Source organism: Coregonus clupeaformis, chromosome 17 (genome assembly GCF_020615455.1).
Source record: "Coregonus clupeaformis isolate EN_2021a chromosome 17, ASM2061545v1, whole genome shotgun sequence".
NCBI classification, from domain to species: Eukaryota; Metazoa; Chordata; class Actinopteri; order Salmoniformes; family Salmonidae; genus Coregonus; species Coregonus clupeaformis.
In genome coordinates, this window is record NC_059208.1 from 64,495,972 (window position 1) to 64,516,990 (window position 21,019).

The 21,019-nt window shown below is 45.9% G+C and overlaps 1 protein-coding gene across 1 annotated transcript; it reads right to left on the reverse strand.

Annotated features, from left to right (window-relative positions):
* Positions 1 to 9,180: 9,180 nt before the first annotated feature.
* On the reverse strand, positions 9,181 to 11,854 carry LOC121586842 (MARCKS-related protein 1-B). Its single transcript, XM_041903848.2, has 2 exons — positions 11,606 to 11,854; positions 9,181 to 10,560 (listed from the first exon to the last, which is right to left on the reverse strand). The coding sequence occupies exons 1-2, from the start codon at positions 11,684 to 11,686 to the stop codon at positions 10,036 to 10,038; spliced, it is 606 nt and encodes a 201-aa protein (XP_041759782.1). The 5' UTR covers positions 11,687 to 11,854; the 3' UTR covers positions 9,181 to 10,035.
* Between the last annotated feature and the right edge of the window lie 9,165 nt (positions 11,855 to 21,019).

Below are 21,019 nucleotides of genomic sequence, written 5' to 3' on the forward strand. Positions count from 1 at the left end.
ATAAAATGTCAGCACACAATGTTTAGGGGCTCGCTCTCTCAGATATCTCCCTACGAGATTGACGAACGGGTCCGTGCACGCTATTTACAGATATCTTTACCTCTGAATAAACTGCCTTATATTATACAATTATCCACCTTGTCCGAAAGTCTCTACTTGGTCTCCGTTCTCCAGTAAACTTGTGCTCATCAACACAACCGGTGGCGGTCGGTGACGTTTAAGATGAGGGAGGTCGATTTATTTTTCTCATGAGCATGGCCTTATTTATATTACAGCATATTGAATGACTCTCATTCATATTCCATTCACCAAGTTCAATGTAACAGCGATAGGTTTAGGCTACTACATGATACTCGAATTTTCCCTATACCCATCATGAGGTTGCTACAATCGACACAGGTCGAGAGACAAATTTGAGGTGACAGACAGTGACACATGGTAGACAGTGACATTCAATACCCCCTTGCACACTCTTGCCTGCATCTAGCTGATTTTGGGTGTAATCAATAGTCCAACAGTTGCAAACAAGAGTTTCTATTGGACAAATTCAGGTATGTTTACCCCGTTTTGTTCCATTTGCTTCCGTTTAAAACATTTTTTTCAACTGAATCAGCAGAATGAATACACCCCTGATCATGCATAAACACAGTTCACTTTCATAGCAGCCACGTTGTATTCCTTCTCACATCTATGCGCGCTCCTCCTCTCACCTCTTCCCTTCGCTTGTGGACTTCAATGTACAACACATCAGCTGTATGTGACCAGGCGAAAAAACCTTTCCAAGCCAAACCGCTAAACACAGCCTACATCGTTGTCACCATAATAAATCAAATCAAATCAAATTTTATTTGTCACATACACGTGTTTAGCAGATGTTATAGCGGGTGTAGCGAAATGCTTGTGCTTCTAGCTCCGACAGTGCAGTAATATCTAACAATTTCACAACATATACAAAATACACACAATAGAGTAAGGAATGGGATTTAAAAATATATACATATATGGACAAGCAATGACAGAGCGGCATGGACTAAGATACTGAAGAATATTATAGAATAGTATGCAGTATATACATATGAGATGAGTAGTGCAAGATATGTTAACATTATTAAAGTGACTAGTGTTCCATTTCTTAAAGTGGTCAGTGATTTCAATAGGCAGCAGCAGCCTCTAATGTGCTAGTGATGGCTATTTAACAGTCTGATGGCCTTGAGAAAAATGATCACTTTAAATGTTTTACAATTTACATTTTTATGAAATTCACTGAGAGGGATGGTCCTCCCCTTCCTCCTCTGAGGAGCCTCCACTGACTGCAACACTAATGACCTTGCACACTGATCTCGCACATTTTATTTTATTTTTTCTTTATTTAACTAGGGCAAGTCAGTTAAGAACAAATTCTTATTTACAATGACGGCCTACACCGGCCAAACCCGGACGACGCTGGGCCAATTGTGCGCCGCCCTATGGGACTCCCAATCACGGCCGGTTGTGATACAGCCTGGAATCGAACCAGGGTCTGTAGTGACGCCTCAAGCACTTGGAGATGCAGTGCCTTAGACCGCTGCGCCATAATCGGTACATTCCTGTATATTGATCTTGCACAATTATTATTTTTTCATCATTGAGCTGGATATGGAAGTACACAGGCAAAAATATGATGAAGATGAAGATGATGATGATGGCCTACTACAGTAAGTAGCTTTCATTCATAATTTTCAATAGTTCAGCTTTTAGCCACCAGATGGTTCCATTGTACTACAATAAGCAATCTGTTCAGTTTTGCATGTGTGTGTTACTCACAAAAATCTGCTCACAGAGTTTTGGGCTATAGGCTTACCATCTCTGGCACTATAACTGTCTGAACAAAAGCATACCTGTTGGCTGCCCTACCCTTCTTAAAGGAGAAGTTCAGTATCAGTGCTGAAATCATCTTTACTGTAACATCCAGGACCGGTTCCTAGCGATATAAGTGGTCGCTAGGGGTCCCCGCCCCCAAAAATATATAATTAGCTATGTCAGCTAACAATTTTTTGATTTGTAAACTTGTATACCGACCTTGCACGCGGAGCAGGTGGCCCCCACTGACTTTTGTTAGTCATTCTCACTCAGATATCATGAACAGTACCAGTCAAAAGTTTGGACACACCTACTCATTCAAGGGTTTGTCTTTATTTTTACTATTTTCTACATTGTATAATAATAGTGAAGACATCAAAACTATGAAATAACACATATGGATTCATGTAGTAACCAAAAAAGTGTAAAACAAATCAAAATATATTTTTTTATTTTAGATTCTTCAAAGTAGCCACCCTTTGCCTTGATGACAGCTTTGCACACTCTTGGCAATCTCTCAACCAGCTTCATGAGGTAGTCATGAGGTATTTGAAACCCCACCTCTTTAAGGAATACCTGGGAGAGGATAATGTAATCCTTCTACCCCCCCACCCCCTTACCCCACCTCATTAAAAAAATAATAATAAAAAAAAACATTAAAAAACATTAAAATAAAATAAAATATGATTATAAAAAAAAAATAACATTGTAAAGTGGTTAACCACTGGCTATAAGGTGAATGCACCAATTTGTAAGTCGCTCTGGATAAGAGCGTCTGCTAAATGAAGTAAATGTAAATGTAAAATGTAGTCACCTGGAATGCATTTCAATTAACAGGTGTGCCTTCTTAAAAGTATTTGGCATTTGAGCCAATCAGTTGTGTTGTGACAAGGTAGGGGTGGTATACAGAAGATAGCCCTATTTGGTAAAAGACCAAGTCCATATTATGGCAAGAACTGCTCAAATAAGCAAAGAGAAATGACAGTCCATCATTACTTTAAGACATCAAGGTCAGTCAATCCGGAACATTTCAAGAACTTTGAAAGTTTCTTGAAGTGCAGTCGCAAAAACCATCAAGCGCTATAATGAAACTGGCTCTCATGAGGACTGCCACAGGAAAGGAAGACCCAGAGTTACCTCTGCTGCAGAGGATAAGTTCATTAGAGTTAACTGCACCTCAGATTGCAGCCCAAATAAATGCTTCACAGAGTTCAAGTAACAGACACATCTCAACATCACCTGTTCAGAGGAGACTGCATGAATCAGGCCTTCATGGTCGAATTGCTGCAAAGAAACCACTACTGAAGGACTTGCTTGGGCCAAGAAACACGAGCAATGGACATTAGACTGGTGGAAATCTGTCCTTTGGTATGATGAGTCCAAATTTGAGATTTTTGGTTCCAACCGCCGTGTCTTTGTGAGATGCAGAGTAGGTGAACGGATGATCTCCACGTGTGTTGTTCCCACTGTGAAGCATGGAGGAGGAGGTATGATGGTGTGGGTGTGCATTGCTGGTGCAGTGATTTATTTAGAATTCAAGGCACACTTAACCAGCATGGCTACCAGAGCAATCTACATAAAACTGAAAGTTAAATAACCTAAAGTTTGTGAACACAAGTTTAGTAAGTAAGGTAATGCAAAGTAAGGTAAAATAGACTGAGAGAGAGAGAGAGAGAGAGAGAGAGAGAGAGAGAGAGAGAGAGAGAGAGAGAGAGAGAGAGAGAGAGAGAGAGAGAAAGAGTGTTTGGGTGAAAGAAAGGTGGAAGGCAGTGGTGGAGATTTGACTATCGAGCCTGAGGAAGACCCTGAAATCATGAACTTGAGGTGAGTAAGAAGTCAGAGAGAAAATCTGTCCAACTAAAAGTATTCAAATTACATCACAATGGTGATGCTATAACATCTGAGAGTCCCAAACAGGACTGAGGAGAGGGAGGAGAGGGAGGAGAGGGAGGAGGAGAGGGAGGAGAGGGAGGAGAGAGAGGAGGAGGAGAGGGAGAGATGGAGGAGGAGGGGGAGAGATGGAGGAGAGGGAGGAGAAGGAGGAAGAGGGCGAGAGGGAGGAGGAGAGGGAGGAGAGGGAAGAGATGGAGGAGGAGGAGGAGGAGAGGGAGGAGAGGGAGGAGGGAGGAGGAGGAGAGAGGGAGGAGAGAGAGAGGAGGAGGAGGAGGAGAGGGAGGAGGAGAGGGAGGAGGGAGGAGGGAGGAGGAGGGAGGAGGAGAGGAGGAGAGAGGAGGGAGAGGAGGAGGAGAGGAGGGAGGAGGAGAGGGAGGAGAGGGAGGAGAGAGGAGGGAGGAGAGAGAGGGAGGAGGAGGGAGGAGAGGGAGGAGGAGGGAGGAGAGAGAGGGAGGAGAGAGAGGGAAGAGAGAGAGGGAGGAGAGGGAGGAGAGGGAGGAGAGAGAGGGAGGAGAGAGAGGAGAGGGAGGAGAGAGGGAGGAGAGGGAGGAGAGAGAGGAGAGAGAGGGAGGAGAGGGAGGAGAGAGGGAGGAGAGGGGGAAAATGGAGGGAGGAGGGAGAGAGAGGGAGGAGAGAGAGGGAGGAGAGGGAGGAGAGAGAGGGAGGAGAGGGATGAGAGGGAGGAGAGAGAGGGAGGAAAGAGAGGAGAGGGAGGAGAGAGAGGAGAGAGAGGGAGGAGAGGGAGGAGAGGGAGGAGAGGGAGCCTGTACCTAAAAATATGAAAATGACAGAAGTTAAAGACGAAGAAGAATATTCTGATGAACTGAAGAAGATCCTCTGTGAGCTGGAGCAGGAGATCTCTGAACTGAAGAACATATCTCAGCTAAAAACAGACTTGGACGAGGAGATCTCTGAACTGAAGAACATATCTCAGCTAAAAACAGACTTGGACGAGGAGATCTCTGAACTGAAGAACATATCTCAGCTAAAAACAGACTTGGACGAGGAGATCTCTGAACTGAAGAACATATCTCAGCTAAAAACAGACTTGGACGAGGAGATCTCTGAACTGAAGAACATATCTCAGCTAAAAACAGACTTGGACGAGGAGATCTCTGAACTGAAGAACATATCTCAGCTAAAAACAGACTTGGACGAGGAGATCGCACTCCTGAGTGGCGCAGTGGTCTAAGGCACTGCATCGCAGTGCTATCTGTGCCACTAGAGATCCTGGTTCGAATCTAGGCTCTGTCGCAGCCGCGCACCGGAGACTCATGGCGCGCACAATTGGCCCACCGTCGTCCAGGTAGGGAGGGAATGGCCGGCAGTGGATGTAGCTCAGTTGATAGAGCATGGCGTTTGCAACGCCGGGTTGTGGGTTCGAATCCACAGAGGCCAGTATAAAAAATATATATATGTATTCACTAACTGTAAGTCGCTCTGGATAAGAGCGTCTGCTAAATGACTAAAATGTAAATCTCTGAAGTCAAAGATGACGTACAGTGCCTTCGGAAAGTAATCAGACCCCTTGACTTTTCCCACATTGTGTTACGTTACAGATTTATTCTAAAATTGATTCAATTAATTTTTTCCTCATCAATCTACACACAATACCCCATAATGACTAAGCGAAAACAGGTTTGTATATATATTAAAAAGAAAAAACAGAAATACCTTATTTACATAAGTATTCAGACCCTTTGCTTTGAGACTCGAAATTGAGCTCAGATGCATCCTGTTTCCATTGATCATCCTTGAGATCGTTCTACAACTTGATTGGATTCCACCTGTGGAATTGATTGGACATGATTTGGAAGGACACACCTATCTATATAAGGTCCCACAGTTGACAGGGCATGTCAGAGCAAAAACCAGCCATGAGGTCGAAGGAATTGTCCGTAGAGCTCCGAGACAGGATTGTGTCGAGGCACGGATCTGGGGAAGGGTACCAAAAAATGTCTGCAGCATTGAAGGTCCCCAAGAAGAAAGTGGCCTCCATCATTCTTAAATGGAAGAAGTTTGGAACCACCAAGACTCTTCCTAGAGCTGGCCGCCCGGCCAAACTGAGAAATCGGGGGAGAAGGGCCTTGGTCAGGGAGGTGACCAAGAACCCGATGGTCACTCTGACAGAGCTCCAGAGTTCCTCTGTGGAAATGGGAGAACCTTCCAGAAGGACAACCATCTCTGCAGCACTACACCAATCAGGCATTTATGGTAGAAGCCACTCCTCAGTAAAAGGCACATGACAGCCCGCTTGGAGTTTGCCAAAAGGCAGCCAAGACAACGCAGGAGTGGCTTCGGGACAAGTCTCTGAATGCCCTTGAGTGGCCCAGCCAGAGCCCGGACTTGAACCCGATCGAACATCTCTGGAGAGACCTGAAAATAGCTGTGCAGCAACGCTCCCCATCCAACCTTACAGAGCTATAGAGAATGCAGAGAAAAATGGGAGAAACTCTCCAAATACAGGTGTGCCAAGCTTGTAGCGTCATACCCAAGAAGACTCACGGCTGTAATCGCTGCCAAAGGTGCTTCAACAAAGTACTGAGTAAAGGGTCTGAATACTTATGTAAATGCGATATTTACGTTTTTTTATTTTGTTATACATTTGCAAACATTTCTAAAAACCTGTTTTTGCTTTGTCATTTTGGGGTATTGTGTGTAGATTGATAAGGGGGGGAAAAAACGATTTAATCCATTTTAGAATAAGGCTGTAATGTAACAAAATGTGGAAAAAGTGAAGGGGTCTGAATACTTTCCGAATGCACTGTACGTATTATGTTGAAATGTTTTCACATGTGTTATCTGGCAGCAGCACAGAACAATACATGTCTCAGATCCTAAATCGATTTAGGAACAAAGGGCAGTTTTTGAATTTCGATTTAATTTCATGACGACACACAACGAGTTGTAACACCGTAGTAACAATATATGTTTTAAACTCTCCAAAGCCTGATACTGTAATTGTGTTATTTGAATTTTATAGTATCAAACCACCTCAAGCATTCATTCATATAAAGTGCAGGATGACAAACACAAGTCCAGTTGTCATTTGAAAAACCCATACACCACATGACCAAAAGTATGTGGACACCTGCTCGTCGAACATCTCATTCCAAAATCATGGGTATTAACATGGAGTTGGTCCCCCCCCCCCTTTGCTGCTATAACAGCCTCCACTCTTCTGGGAAGGCTTTCCACTAGATGTTGGAACATCGCTGCGGGGACTTGCTTTCCATTCAGCCGCAAGAGCATTAGTGAGGTCGGGCACTGATGTTGGGCGATTAGGCCTGGCTCGCAGTCGGCGTTCCAATTCATCCCATAGGTGTTCGATGGGGTTGAGGTCATGGCTCTGTGCAGGTCAGTCAAGTTCTTCCACACCGATCTCGATAAACCATTTCTGTATGGTCCTCGCTTTGTGCACTGGGGTAGCATTCTCCTGACATCTGCCAAACCCAGATTCGTCCGTCGGACTGCCAGATGTGAAGCGTGATTCATCACTCCAGAGGACGTGTTTCCACTGCTCCAGAGTCCAATGGCGGCGAGCTTTACACCACTCCAGCCGACACTTGGTATTGCGCATGGTGATCTTAGGCTTGTGTGCGGCTGCTCAGCCATGGAAACCCATTTCATGAAGCTCCCAACAAACAGTTATTGTGCTGATGTTGCTTCCAGAGGCAGTTTGGGACTCGGTAGTGAGTGTTGCAACCGAGGACAGACTTCAGCACTCGTTGGTCCCGTTCTGTGAGCTTGTGTTGCTTACCACTTTGCGACGAACTGACTTGTTGGAAGGTGGCATCCTATGACGGTGCCACATTGAAAGTCACTGAGCTATTCAGTAAGGCCATTCTACTACCAATGTTTGTCTATGGAGATTGCATGGCTGTGTGCTTGATTTTTGTACACTGGTCAGCAACGGGTGTGGCTGAAATAACCAAATCAACTAATTTGAAGGGGTGTCCACATACTTTTGTATATATAGTGTAGCCAACGACCTCATTGACAGTAGTAAGCTTTATAACGACCTCATTCACGTATTCACATATTGTCTGTTCAGTGATTAGATGAATATGCTTTGTGAGTTCAACAAATGCCTCTGCAATCCGTGACAAATGCCTGAAGCAACACACATGTGGAGCGACATCCGTGTTTTGAATAATGAATCGTTGTTTGAAGGCTGTGAGGACTAATATTAACTCTGATCTGAACTCATCACGTCACCATGTGAACTAGGTCAGTGGGCATATCCCAAATGGCAGCCTATTCTCCATAGGGAATAGCCTCCAACTGCTCTTAAACACTAGTAAAACTAAATAAAAAGGGCTCTGGTCTAAATTAGTGCCCTAAATAGGGAATACGGTGTCATTTGGGATGCACTCCCTCACACTACAACCAACCCTGATCAGGATTACTGATTTGAATTGAATTCAACTTTATTGAGGAAAAATAAACAATGTTGAGAAGTTATTTCTTAGACGGGCTAAATGTTACAAATATTTGAGGAAGTATATAATCCCTGAGTAATGACCTCTTGAGAGGCGCTGTCACTAAAGAGGGCTACAGAGGTCACACAGATAATGTGGGTGCAAGCAAGGGTCATTGGCTGCCTTCCAATTCTCTACCCGTCTCCAGGCGTGTGCACTTGGTTCTGTTCACTACTTCTGACAAATCTAAATACATTGGATTGGTGGAGGGCTAGTGGGAGTGTCCCACCCTGTTTCTTATACCAATCATTTCCCTTCAACTCAGTGAAGGGAACAAGTGCACACTTTGGGAGGAAGGAGAGATCATGGTACATAGGGAGAATTTCAATTGTGCCCTTGACTCCTCGCGTCCTCTCCTCCTCAAAACCCCATTGGAGGAGAAGATCAGAGGGGAGGAACCGATCTCATCCAATGTGTTTTGAGGAGGCGATGAGTCAAGGAAACGCAATTGAGATTCTCCCACAGTCCTAGAACGTAGAGCATCGTGGGGTGGTGCATCTCGGTCTGCAGTTGAGTCTCTCCACTCCATCACGTCTTCTCTGTGCAACCTAGTAGCCATTGTCCAAAATGATGACACATTAGGTATTGTCCACTCGTTGTAACAGTTGCGAATATCTATGTACCGTGATATGGTTGTGAGGGACACACACACCAGTGGTTTTCTGCCATGTGTGATTGATTATTACACATGTAATTGGTCAGGCGTTTCAAGAATGTGAGGCTTTCTCTCAGCTGGACAGTAGTCTTGGGATTGTGGACTATGAAAAGTGTAAAAACACACCAACGTGCTCTTATTAGAATCACAATCCTGTCAGAAAACGTCAGGTAACTTTATTCATTCTTAGAAAGCACCTTGTAGTTACGAGCAGTGTGTCTGACCACTATAAACAGTCGAGTCTCATGTTGTTTTGCACTGTACTACTAATCACCCTTGCCACCTTAAAAATAACCATCTCCATACAACAGGTATTGGTAACCAACATTTATTTACCATTATCAACTTTACAATAAAACCATAACATCTGTCAACATTAGCAAAATAAAAAGAACAGTATCAGTCCAATGTATTTACAGAGACCATAAAGCAGATTCAGGCTTACACACCACAGACAGAACAACAACTCTGCTTCGTTTTAAAACTGCAACAGTGAACATAGTTAAACTCAATAGTTTATTTTTTTTTTCTATAGCCAAGATACAAATCTAAAATTGCTTCTTATTTTTCTTCTTTAAAAACAAACAAAACACAGCTTCTCTGAATCTTTAAAATGGTTCTCTATTGTACACCACAAAATAATTCAAATCTGGGTTAAAATATAGGAATGAAGAAAGTTGGCAAGTCTCTTATTTTCAAATTCTGATTTCTTCTTGTTTAAAAAAAAATTAATAGTCATTTCATGTGGTGGTTGGTTGGTGTTCTGTCCTGTCTAGTTCGTTCTTACGCGTTGATGCATCTTTTTGAGTTGGGTGTTTTGGGAAAAGACGCGTCAACTCGACTCCCATCCATAACTGTGTCTTCCACTCTGTCGTCCAATAAATCCCATTGTCCCATAGCAACCAGCAAATAATACTACCGGGTTCAGATGTCTCGCCGTAACCAGGGATGTGAAATAGTGATTCTAGTCTGTCATCTTGTTACCATGACTAAAGTGACACAATGGAGTCTCTCACATAAATGTGTATATATTTACATATACATATATCCATACATATGTATACATATACACATATATATAGAAATATATATATTTATAACTATTTTCTCTCTCTCTCTCTCTTGAAAAACAGTTCACACAGTCCTTTGTTGTGGGTAAAGATACAATCACTCTGCATTCTGTTGGGAGGGGGCTACTGCCGCGGGGGTCGAGCTGGTCTCCTCTGTTGGTTTGGTGGGCTCTGGGGCAGGAGCAGCCGCCTCCTTCACCTCCTCCTTAGGCGCCTCCTCTGCTTTAGCCTGCACCTCCTCGGCCTTAGGGGCTGCAGCAGCCGCCACGACCTCCTCCTTCACCTCCCCTTCTTTCTTCTCCTCCGTGGCCACAGCGGCTCCGTTCTCCGCGGGTTTCTCCTCAGCGGGAGCGGCCGCCTCCTCCTTCACCTCCTCCTTCTTGGTCTTCTTCAGTTTCAGGCCCATGAAGTTGAAAGATTTCTTCAGGAAGAACTTCTTCTTCTTCTTGGAGATATCCTTGGCGGCGGTCTCACCTTCTGGTTTGGCGGCCTCCCCATCAGCGGCGGGTGCTGGCTCGATGGCGTCCCCTCCAGCACCCGCTTCAGACTCCTTGGCGTCCGCAGAACCGTTGGGAGTGGCCGTGTCTGTGGCGTCACCATTGGACTTGACATGGCCGTTCTCCTAGAGGAGTGAAAGATGAAGGAACCAAATTAGATATATGGTTCTAAAAAATACAATTCAATCAATAAAGAAAATATAATTTACATGAGAACTTTACAATGTAACAAAAACAACCATCATAACATTTAGATACATAACGATGTTTCATCAAAACGTCGTGCTCATCAATAAACCACAGTGTTGCTCAAAAGGCGACGCCTTGTAGTACCACCAGAAAACGACAGGCGGCGACAGCGACACGCAGACCGAGCATGTGGTCCATCGCTCTCCCGCTAGACACCACACAGACGGGGGCATCTCTTTCAACAAAGACTTGAACCAATCGATGAAAAAATATATATATATATTAATTGACACAATACTGATTGTACAGTAATTTTGCGAGGTGAAAATGTGATTTTATGTCGATTGTGTATGTTTATCTATAAAATAACGTTTACAGTCACTGATCGAGACATGTCTAGACTCGCCGGTTCCGAGGGGGCTGCATAAATTAAAATGACATCCACTGTTAAAACCCTCCTTTTCAATCCGTAATTCACCAATTGGCTCTCATATTTTATGCATGAGGGGTAGGTTGCCTTTCCAAACCCCCCTCATGGCATTTGATATGGAACTGTATTCGAGCTAATTAGTCCGGCTAGCTAGAACCTCGATTAGCTAGCTACCTGTGGTCCATGTTCTCGGTCCAAAACCTGAATAGCTAACTGACTGGTTTTTTTATTTCACCCCCAAAAAAAGTCAAACAGCAGATCGTGGCATTAGCAGCAAACCCGTTCGGATTTGATCCTCCCGCGTCTGAATCAAGTGTCCGTAGCTATCCATCACTGGAGACCATGTTAGCTTAGCCAACCAACTATGCACTTACCACTCTGACTGAAGCAAGATGCACATTTATCCCCCCCAAAAAAATCTAAACACACAAACCTCAGCTTCAAATTAATTGCAACTTAATAATAAAAACAGAACATCCTTTCTAAGCTACTTTTAGTTAGTTGGGTAAAGGGTGTGTCGTGTGGTCCAGGGATGAGAGAGAGTGACATACCTGTCCGTTAGTTTTGACCGTAGCGGTATCGGCAGCATTCGCCTCCACAGCTACCCCTCCCTTGGACGCTTGGGAACCCATCGTTATTCGTTGTTTTTTCAAAGATATTTCAAATGGAAGAAAAAGAAATCCAGCTCCCGGGCAGTGGTATGGATCCAATGGCAAAATGTGAGTTTTTCCTTGGCTTTTTCTTCGTAATTGAACGTGTCGCTCCAGCAGAAATAGACCCACTAGATTCGGCACTGGTTGAACGCGTCGCTTGAAGATAGACCAAGAGACCGCCCATGGGCGTGGTCACACGAGTCTATCCAATCAAGAGCAGTTTAGGAGTTTTCTCCGCCCTCTTCAGAATAACCCCCCCCCCAACATGCTGGTCGTCACTAGTTACCACATCCACAAAGTCATAATTATGGCTGAACCTAGACTATTTCTTTCATTTCTCTTCATTTCTCTTCATAAAATCTGATTTTAAACCTAACCCTAATATTAACCCTAACCGTAGCCACACTGATAACCTTATACCTAACCTTAAATTAAGACCAAAAGCTATTTTTGGTTTTCATTAATTCTTTATGAAATAGCCAATTTTAACTTTGTGTCTGTGGTAAATAGTGACAACCCAACAACATTCTCTCTCCCCATCATATTCCACAATTGGGCAAGATTGAGCGACTGAATGGCGATAATTGTTGATGTTTGAAAGTTTGACTCGATAATACTAACCATTTTAACCATGATACCAGTTGAAAGTGTTGTGTAGAATAGTGGCAATGTAAGCTTTAGTCGCGTACATTTCTTCTTTTTAACTAGTCGTTGATGTTTCTCCACTTTGCAGAACAGATCGAACGACTTGACTATCGTGACATCTCACGAGGTTTGTTTGTTATCCTCAGCTTGTCAACAACAACATACCACCACAACAAAATGTCAACGTGACCATCACGCACATTCCAACCGTTTGGCCACACAAATATACACTCTACTGCTGTTTAGACAACTTATATATTCAGCCTATATATTCATGCTTGCTCAAGACTTCCACTTCCAATCACCTTTATAGATCGCATGATTAATGCAACTTTTACTAATAGCACTGAATTCATTGTAGTGCTGATGTCACGGGGTAAACTATGGAAAGCACAAACATATCAATAACTATTACCTGATTAACATTGACCTGTGTAATCCGTTAGACACATATATGCCTGCCTGATGTGGTAGCCTATGGGGTACGTGATTCAAACCCTGCTCCTGGTTGCCTTGCCTATAGACAGTAGGCTAGGTTACATTATGCCACCATTTTCCATGCAAGACTCATTCTGAATGAATAAAAAGAACAGAGAGGTAGCTTAGAGTCCCCCTAATCACTCACCACTACCTACACACCCTCTCTCTCTCTCTCTCTCTCTCTCTCTCTCTCTCTCTCTCTCTCTCTCTCTCTCTCACCCTCCTCTCTCTCTCCCTCACCCCCCTCTCACTCTCCTTTCTCTCATGACATAAAGTCTCCACTGTCTGGCTGCAGAATCCTTACGGCAAATTAGTCATTTTTCACATCTATTTCTGAGAATGGACTGAGCCAGACAGAAACACCCTCAGTGGTTAAATAACGATAGCTGGAAGCGCTGCCTGTGTGTCAGGTGGGGTCGGATATGAGAGGAGAAGTCAACTGAACGCCATTAGTAACTAGTAATAACTACCTGTAATATTGGAAAGGAAACTGTAACTGCAGATCTGTCCTTGTATAGCTCGATCCTCTGCAGAGGTGGTTTGTGTGGTGATGATGATGGCATCATGGGACATAATCTTGGCTTCACTGTGTCAGGCCCTGTCTTTGTGTGTGTGTGTGTGTGTGTGTGTGTGTGTGTGTGTGTGTGTGTGTGTGTGTGTGTGTGTGTGTGTATGTGAAAGGGCAGCTTTGTCATGGGACCACAGTGTATGTCAGGGGGTGGAAGGCACAGAAATGCAATCCTCCACAGACAAGCATACATTACATTACATTACATTACACACACACACAGAGAGAGATTTGGAGAAAGACAGAAAGAGAAAGAGAGCGATCAGCTGCTTGTCTGTTTGTGTCAGGAACAGAGTGTGTTGGAATCCAGAGAGAGAGGGGAGGAGGGAGAGAGAGAGAGAGAGGGGGAGGGAGATGGAGAGAGAGAGAGGGGGGAGATGGGAGAGAGAGGGGGAGATGGAGAGAGAGAGAGGGGGGAGATGGAGAGAGAGAGGGGGAGATGGAGAGAGAGAGGGGGGAGAGAGAGAGAGAGGGGGAGGGAGATGGAGAGAGAGAGGGGGGGGGAGATGGAGAGAGAGAGGGGGGAGATGGAGAGAGAGAGAGGGGGGGAGATGGAGAGAGAGAGGGGGGAGATGGAGAGAGAGAGAGGGGGGAGATGGAGAGAGACTGGAAAAGTGTGGTAGAGGAGAAGAAGATAGAAAGATGGGGGGATGAGAGATATAAAGAAAGAGGGAAGTGAAGAGGGTGAGATGAGGGAAGAGAAGAGAGAGAGATGAGGGAAGAGAAGAGAGAGAGATGAAGATAGCTGTGCTCTTTAGATGATCTGGCATTCCACATGTGAAAGGAATGTAATGGATGTGGTGATAGCTGGAGGGGGGTTTAAGATCCATGGACATGGTGATGGTTGTGCGATAGCTGGGGAGGAGGGGGGTGGTGGTAAGATCCATGGACATGGTGATGGTTGTGCTATAGCTGGGGAGGAGGGGGGTGGTAAGATCCATGGACATGTTGATGGTTGTGCTATAGTCGCTGCTTATTAAAATGTTGACATGGGTTGGGGGAGGGGTGGGTGGAATGTTAGAACAGGACAGGACAGGAGTGAAGGGTTAGGTTAGAACAGGACAGGGATAAAGTTTAGAACAGGACAGGACAGGGGTCAAAGGTTAGGTTAGAACAGGACAGGGGTAAAGGTTAGAACAGGACTGGGGTGAAGGGTTAGAACAGGACAGGACTGGGGTAAAAGGTTAGGTTAGAACAGGACAACTGGGGTATAGGTTAGAACAGGACTGGTGTGAAGGGTTAGGTTAAAACAGGATAGGACTGGGGTGAAAGTTTAGAACAGGACAGGGGTGAAGGGTTAGGTTAGAACAGGACTGGGGTGAAGGGTTAGAACAGGACAGGACTGGGGTAAAAGGTTAGAACAGGACAACTGGGGTATAGGTTAGAACAGGACTGGTGTGAAAGGTTAAAACAGGATAGGACTGGGGTGAAAGGTTAGAACAGGACTGGGGTGAAGGGTTAGGTTAGAACAGGACTGGGGTGAAGGGTTAGAAAAGGAAAGGACTGGGGTGAAAGGTTAGAACAGGACTGGGGTGAAAGGTTTGAACAGGACAGGACTGGGGTAAAAGGTTAGAACAGGGCTGGGGTGAAGGGTTAGGTTAGAACAGGACAGGGGTAAAGGGTTAGGTTAAAACAGGACAGGGGTGAAGGGTTAGATTACAACAGGACATGGTTGAAGGGTTAGATTAGAACAGGACATTACTGGGGTAGAGGGTTAGGTTAGAACAGGACAGGGGTAAAGGGTTAGGTTAAAACAGGACAGGGGTGAAGGGTTAGATTACAACAGGACATGGTTGAAGGGTTAGATTAGAACAGGACATTACTGGGGTAGAGGGTTAGGTTAGAACAGGACTGGGGTGAAGAGTTAGGTTAGAACAGGACGGGGTGAAGGGTTAGATTAGAATAGGACTGGGGTGAAGAGTTAAGAGAGCAAGAGTTGCACCCCTTCTCAAAAAACCTACACTCGATCCCTCCGATGTCAACCACTACAGACCAGTATCCCTTCTTTCTTTTCTCTCCAAAACTCTTGAGCGTGCCGTCTTTAGCCAACTCTCTTGCTATCTCTCAGAATTACCTTCTTGATCCAAACCAGTCAGGTTTCAAGACTGGTCATTCAACTGAGACTGCTCTTCTCTGTGTCACGGAGGCTCTCCGCACTGCTAAAGCTAACTCTCTCTCCTCTGCTCTTGTCCTTCTAGACCTATCTGCTGCCTTTGATACTGTGAACCATCAGATCCTCCTCTCCACCCTCTCTGAGTTGGGCATCTTCGGCGCGGCTCACTCTTGGATTGTGTCCTACCTCAGTTCTAGGCCCTCTCCTATTCTCTCTATACACCAAGTCACTTGGCTCTGTCATATCCTCACATGGTCTCTCCTATCATTGCTACGCAGACTACACACAATTAATCTTCTCCTTTCCCCCTTCTGATAACCAGGTGGCGAATCACATCTCTGCATGTCTGGCAGACATATCAGTGTGGATGACGGATCACCACCTCAAGCTGAACCTCGGAGAGACGGAGCTGCTCTTCCTCCCGGGGAAGGACTGCCCACTCCATGATCTTGCCATCACGGTTGACAACTCCGTTGTGTCCTCCTCCCAGAGTGCAAAGAGCCTTGGCGTGACCCTGGACAACACCCTGTCGCTCTCCGCTAACATCAAGGCGGTGACCCGATCCTGTAGGTTCATGCTCTACAACATTCGGAGAGTACGACCCTGCCTTACACAGGAAGCGGCACAGGCCCTAATCCAGGCACTTGTCATCTCCCGTCTGGATTACTGCAACTCGCTGTTGGCTGGGCTCCCTGCCTGTGCCATTAAACCCCTACAACTCATCCAGAACGCTGCAGCCCGTCTGGTGTTCAACCTTCCCAAGTTCTCTCACGTCACCCCGCTCCTCCGCACACTCCACTGGCTTCCAGTTGAAGCCCGCATCTGCTACAAGACCATGGTGCTTGCCTACGGAGCTGTGAGGGGAACGGCACCTCCATACCTTCAGGCTCTGATTAGTCCCTACACCCAAACGAGGGCATTGCGTTCATCCACCTCTGGCCTGCTGGCCCCCCTACCTCTGCGGAAGCACAGTTCCCGCTCAGCCCAGTCAAAACTGTTCGCTGCTCTGGCACCCCAATGGTGGAACAAGCTCCCTCACGACGCCAGGACAGCGGAGTCACTCACCACCTTCCGGAGACACTTGAAACCCCACCTCTTTAAGGAATACCTGGGATAGGATAAAAGTAATCCTTCTACCCTCCCCCTACCCCACTCCCCCCCCCAAAAAGGTGAATGCACCAATTTGTAAGTCGCTCTGGATAAGAGCGTCTGCTAAATGACGAAAATGTAAATGTGAAAATGTAATGTAAATGGGTTAGGGTAGAACAAGAGAGGACTGGGGTGAAAGGTTAGAACAGGACTTAGTTGAAGGGTTAGTGTAGAACAGGGCTGGGCTGGGGTGGAAGCAGGGAAGGGAGAGCAGGGCTGACCTCTCACCTTTCACCTTTAGTCATGTGAGTAGAGTGTCTAAGACTCCATAGTACTGCTAGTTTATAGTGTCCGTTAGCTCTGTGATTGTGGTATCAGATCTACCTGGGTTTGAAACTACGTCATAGGGTTGTCTATACATCCTGTCTGACGACACATCCTGAATTTAATTCCGCTGCCCTATCTATCAATCGCTACATACATTCAGTTTCAAACGGCCATTTTAGAAATTGTTTGTGGATTCCAGCCAATGAGTATAACAGCCAATGACGGCTCTGGACCTGGCTCTGGCCCCGGCTCTGGCCCCGGCTCTGGACCCGGCTCTGGCCCCGGCTCTGGATCCGGCTCTGGACCCGGCTCTGGCCCCGGCTCTGGCCCCGGCTCTGGACCCGGCTCTGGCCCAACACATCAGTATCTGGCAGTGAAGGCTGCTGAGGGGTGGACGGCTCATAATAATGGCTGGAACGGAGTGAATGAAATGGCATCAAACACATGGAAACAATGTGTTTGATGTGTTTGATTCCATTCCACTCCTTCTGCTCCAGACATTACCACAAGCCCATCCTTCCCAATTAAGGTGCTACCAACCTCCTGTGGTATCTGGGACCAATCAGAACGGTCAGAATGTGTTCGCATTCTACAAGACGACAGGGAGGAAAGCAAATGCAGCCTCAGATGGAGAAGAAACGCTAGTGGGCGTGGCGTTTGGCCAGAGCCATGTGGTTGGGTGGTCAGGCTACTCCACCCTCCCCTCTCTTTCTAAATATCTCACCCGTTTCAACGTACCGTAGGGTTTATACCTCTCTCCTTCCAACCATGTATGACTCCAGAATGTGGGGTTTCTCTCTCTCTCTCTCTCTCTCTCTCTCTCTCTCTCTCTCTCTCTCTCTCTCTCTCTCTCTCTCTCTCTCTCTCTCTCTCTCTCTCTCTCTCTCTCTCTCTCTCTCTCTCTCTCTCTCTCTCTCTCACTCTCTCTCTCTCCTGGAGTCAATTACTCTGTGTGTGTGTGCGCGTGAATGTGTGTGTCATGCTTGAACACAGAGTGAGAGTTATCTGTAGTAATCCCTACGGATGGGGATCACAAGCTAGGAGGAGGGAGGGAGATGGGGAGGGAGGGAGGGAGGGAGGGGGGGAGGGTGAAGGAAGGATAGCAAGAGGGGTTGGAAGGAGAAAGAAGGGGTTAGTAAGGGGGAGAGGGGAGGGAAGAGGAAGGTAGATAAAGAGCGTTGGGAAGGTGGTGTGGAAAGGGAGAGAGAGAGAGACACACACAGAGGGGAGACATTTATTAGTATTTTTTGGCCTAGCTTCATGATCTCTGAGATAACAGACATATGGCCTAGCTTCATGGTCTCTCGATAACAGACATATGGCCTAGCGTCATGGTCTCTGAGATAACAGACATATGGCCTAGCGTCATGGTCTCTGAGATAACAGACATATGGCCTAGCGTCATGGTCTCTGAGATAACAGACATATGGCCTAGCGTCATGGTCACTGAGATAACAGACATATGGCCTAGCGTCATGGTCTCTGAGATAACAGACATATGGCCTAGCTTCATGATCTCTGAGATAACAGACATATGGCCTAGCGTCATGGTCTCTGAGATAACAGACATATGGCCTAGCGTCATGGTCTCTGAGATAACAGACATATGGCCTAGCGTCATGGTCTCTGAGATAACAGACATATGGCCTAGCTTCATGGTCTCTGAGATAACAGACATATGGCCTAGCTTCATGATCTCTGAGATAACAGACATATGGCCTAGCGTCATGGTCTCTGAGATAACAGACATATGGCCTAGCGTCATGGTCTCTGAGATAACAGACATATGGCCTAGCGTCATGGTCTCTGAGATAACAGACATATGGCCTAGCGTCATGGTCTCTGAGATAACAGACATATGGCCTAGCTTCATGATCTCTGAGATAACAGACATATGGCCTAGCGTCATGGTCTCTGAGATAACAGACATATGGCCTAGCGTCATGGTCTCTGAGATAACAGACATATGGCCTAGCGTCATGGTCTCTGAGATAACAGACATATGGCCTAGCGTCATGGTCTCTGAGATAACAGACATATGGCCTAGCGTCATGGTCTCTGAGATAACAGACATATGGCCTAGCGTCATGGTCTCTGAGATAACAGACATATGGCCTAGCGTCATGGTCTCTGAGATAACAGACATATGGCCTAGCGTCATGGTCACTGAGATAACAGACATATGGCCTAGCGTCATGGTCACTGAGATAACAGACATATGGCCTAGCGTCATGGTCTCTGAGATAACAGACATATGGCCTAGCGTCATGGTCTCTGAGATAACAGACATATGGCCTAGCGTCATGGTCTCTGAGATAACAGACATATGGCCTAGCGTCATGGTCTCTGAGATAACAGACATATGGCCTAGCGTCATGGTCTCTGAGATAACAGACATATGGCCTAGCGTCATGGTCACTGAGATAACAGACATATGGCCTAGCGTCATGGTCTCTGAGATAACAGACATATGGCCTAGCGTCATGGTCTCTGAGATAACAGACATATGGCCTAGCGTCATGGTCTCTGAGATAACAGACATATGGCCTAGCTTCATGATCTCTGAGATAACAGACATATGGCCTAGCGTCATGGTCTCTGAGATAACAGACATATGGCCTAAGCGTCATGGTCTCTGGAGATAACAGACATATGGCCTAGCTTCATGATCTCTGAGATAACAGACATATGGCCTAGCATCATGGTCTCTGAGATAACAGACATATGGCCTAGCGTCATGGTCTCTGAGATAACAGACATATGGCCTAGCTTCATGATCTCTAAGATAACAGACATATGGCCTAGCTTCATGGTCTCTCGATAACAGACATATGGCCTAGCGTCATGGTCTCTGAGATAACAGACATATGGCCTAGCGTCATGGTCTCTGAGATAACAGACATATGGCCTAGCGTCATGGTCTCTGAGATAACAGACATATGGCCTAGCGTCATGGTCTCTGAGATAACAGACATATGGCCTAGCGTCATGGTCTCTGAGATAACAGACATATGGCCTAGCGTCATGGTCTATGAGATAACAGACATATGGCCTAGCGTCATGGTCTCTGAGATAACAGACATATGGCCTAGCGTCATGGTCTCTGAGATAACAGACATATGGCCTAGCGTCATGGTCTCTGAGATAACAGATGTCACTCACCAGACAAATACACATCAGAAGCAAAATAATTATGACTTTAGCTCTGAGCGCTGGCGGGGTCAAGCTTGGGGTCAAGCCCAGTGTCAAGAGGTCAGAGCAAAGGCTCACATGTTGAACAGCACAGTGGGGTGTTGGGAATGAATGAAGTTGTCTCTTGACTGCCATATAGTGTCAGTTGTGTGTTTCTCCACTAAAAGTTAAGGTTAGGATTTGGTGAGGGTAATCTTGAAATCTATAAACTCATCATATACACTACATCACCAAAAGCATGAACATCTCATTCCAAAATCATGGGCATCAATATGGAGTTGGTCCCCTCTTTGCTGCGATAACAACCTCCACTCTTCTGGGAAGGCTTTCAACTAGATGTTGGAACATTGCTGCAGGGACTTGCTTCCGTTCAGCCACAAGAGCATTAGTGAAGTCGGGCACTGATGTTGGGCGATTAGGCCTGGCTCGCAGTCGGCGTTCCAATTCATCCCATAGGTGTTCAATGGGGTTGAGGTCAGGGCTCTGTGCAGGTCAGTCAAGTTCTTACACATCGACAAACCATTTCTGTATGGACCTCGCTTTGTGCACGGGAGCATTGTCATGCTGAATCAGGAAAGGGCCTTCCCCAAACTATTGCCACAAAGTTGGAAGCGTAGAATCGTCTAGAATGTCATTGTATGCTGTAGTGTTAAGATTTCCCTTCACTGGAACTAAGGGGCCTAGCCCAAACCATGAAAAACAGCAGTTAGCGTTCTCCTGGCATCCGCCAAACCCAGATTCGTCCGTCGGACTGCCAGATGGTGAAGCGTGATTCATCAATCCAGAGAACACATTTCCACTGTTCCAGAGTCCAATGGCGGCGAGCTTTGCACCACTCCAGCCGACGCTTGGCATTGAGCATGGTGATCTTAGGCTTGTGTGCGGCTGCTCAGCCATG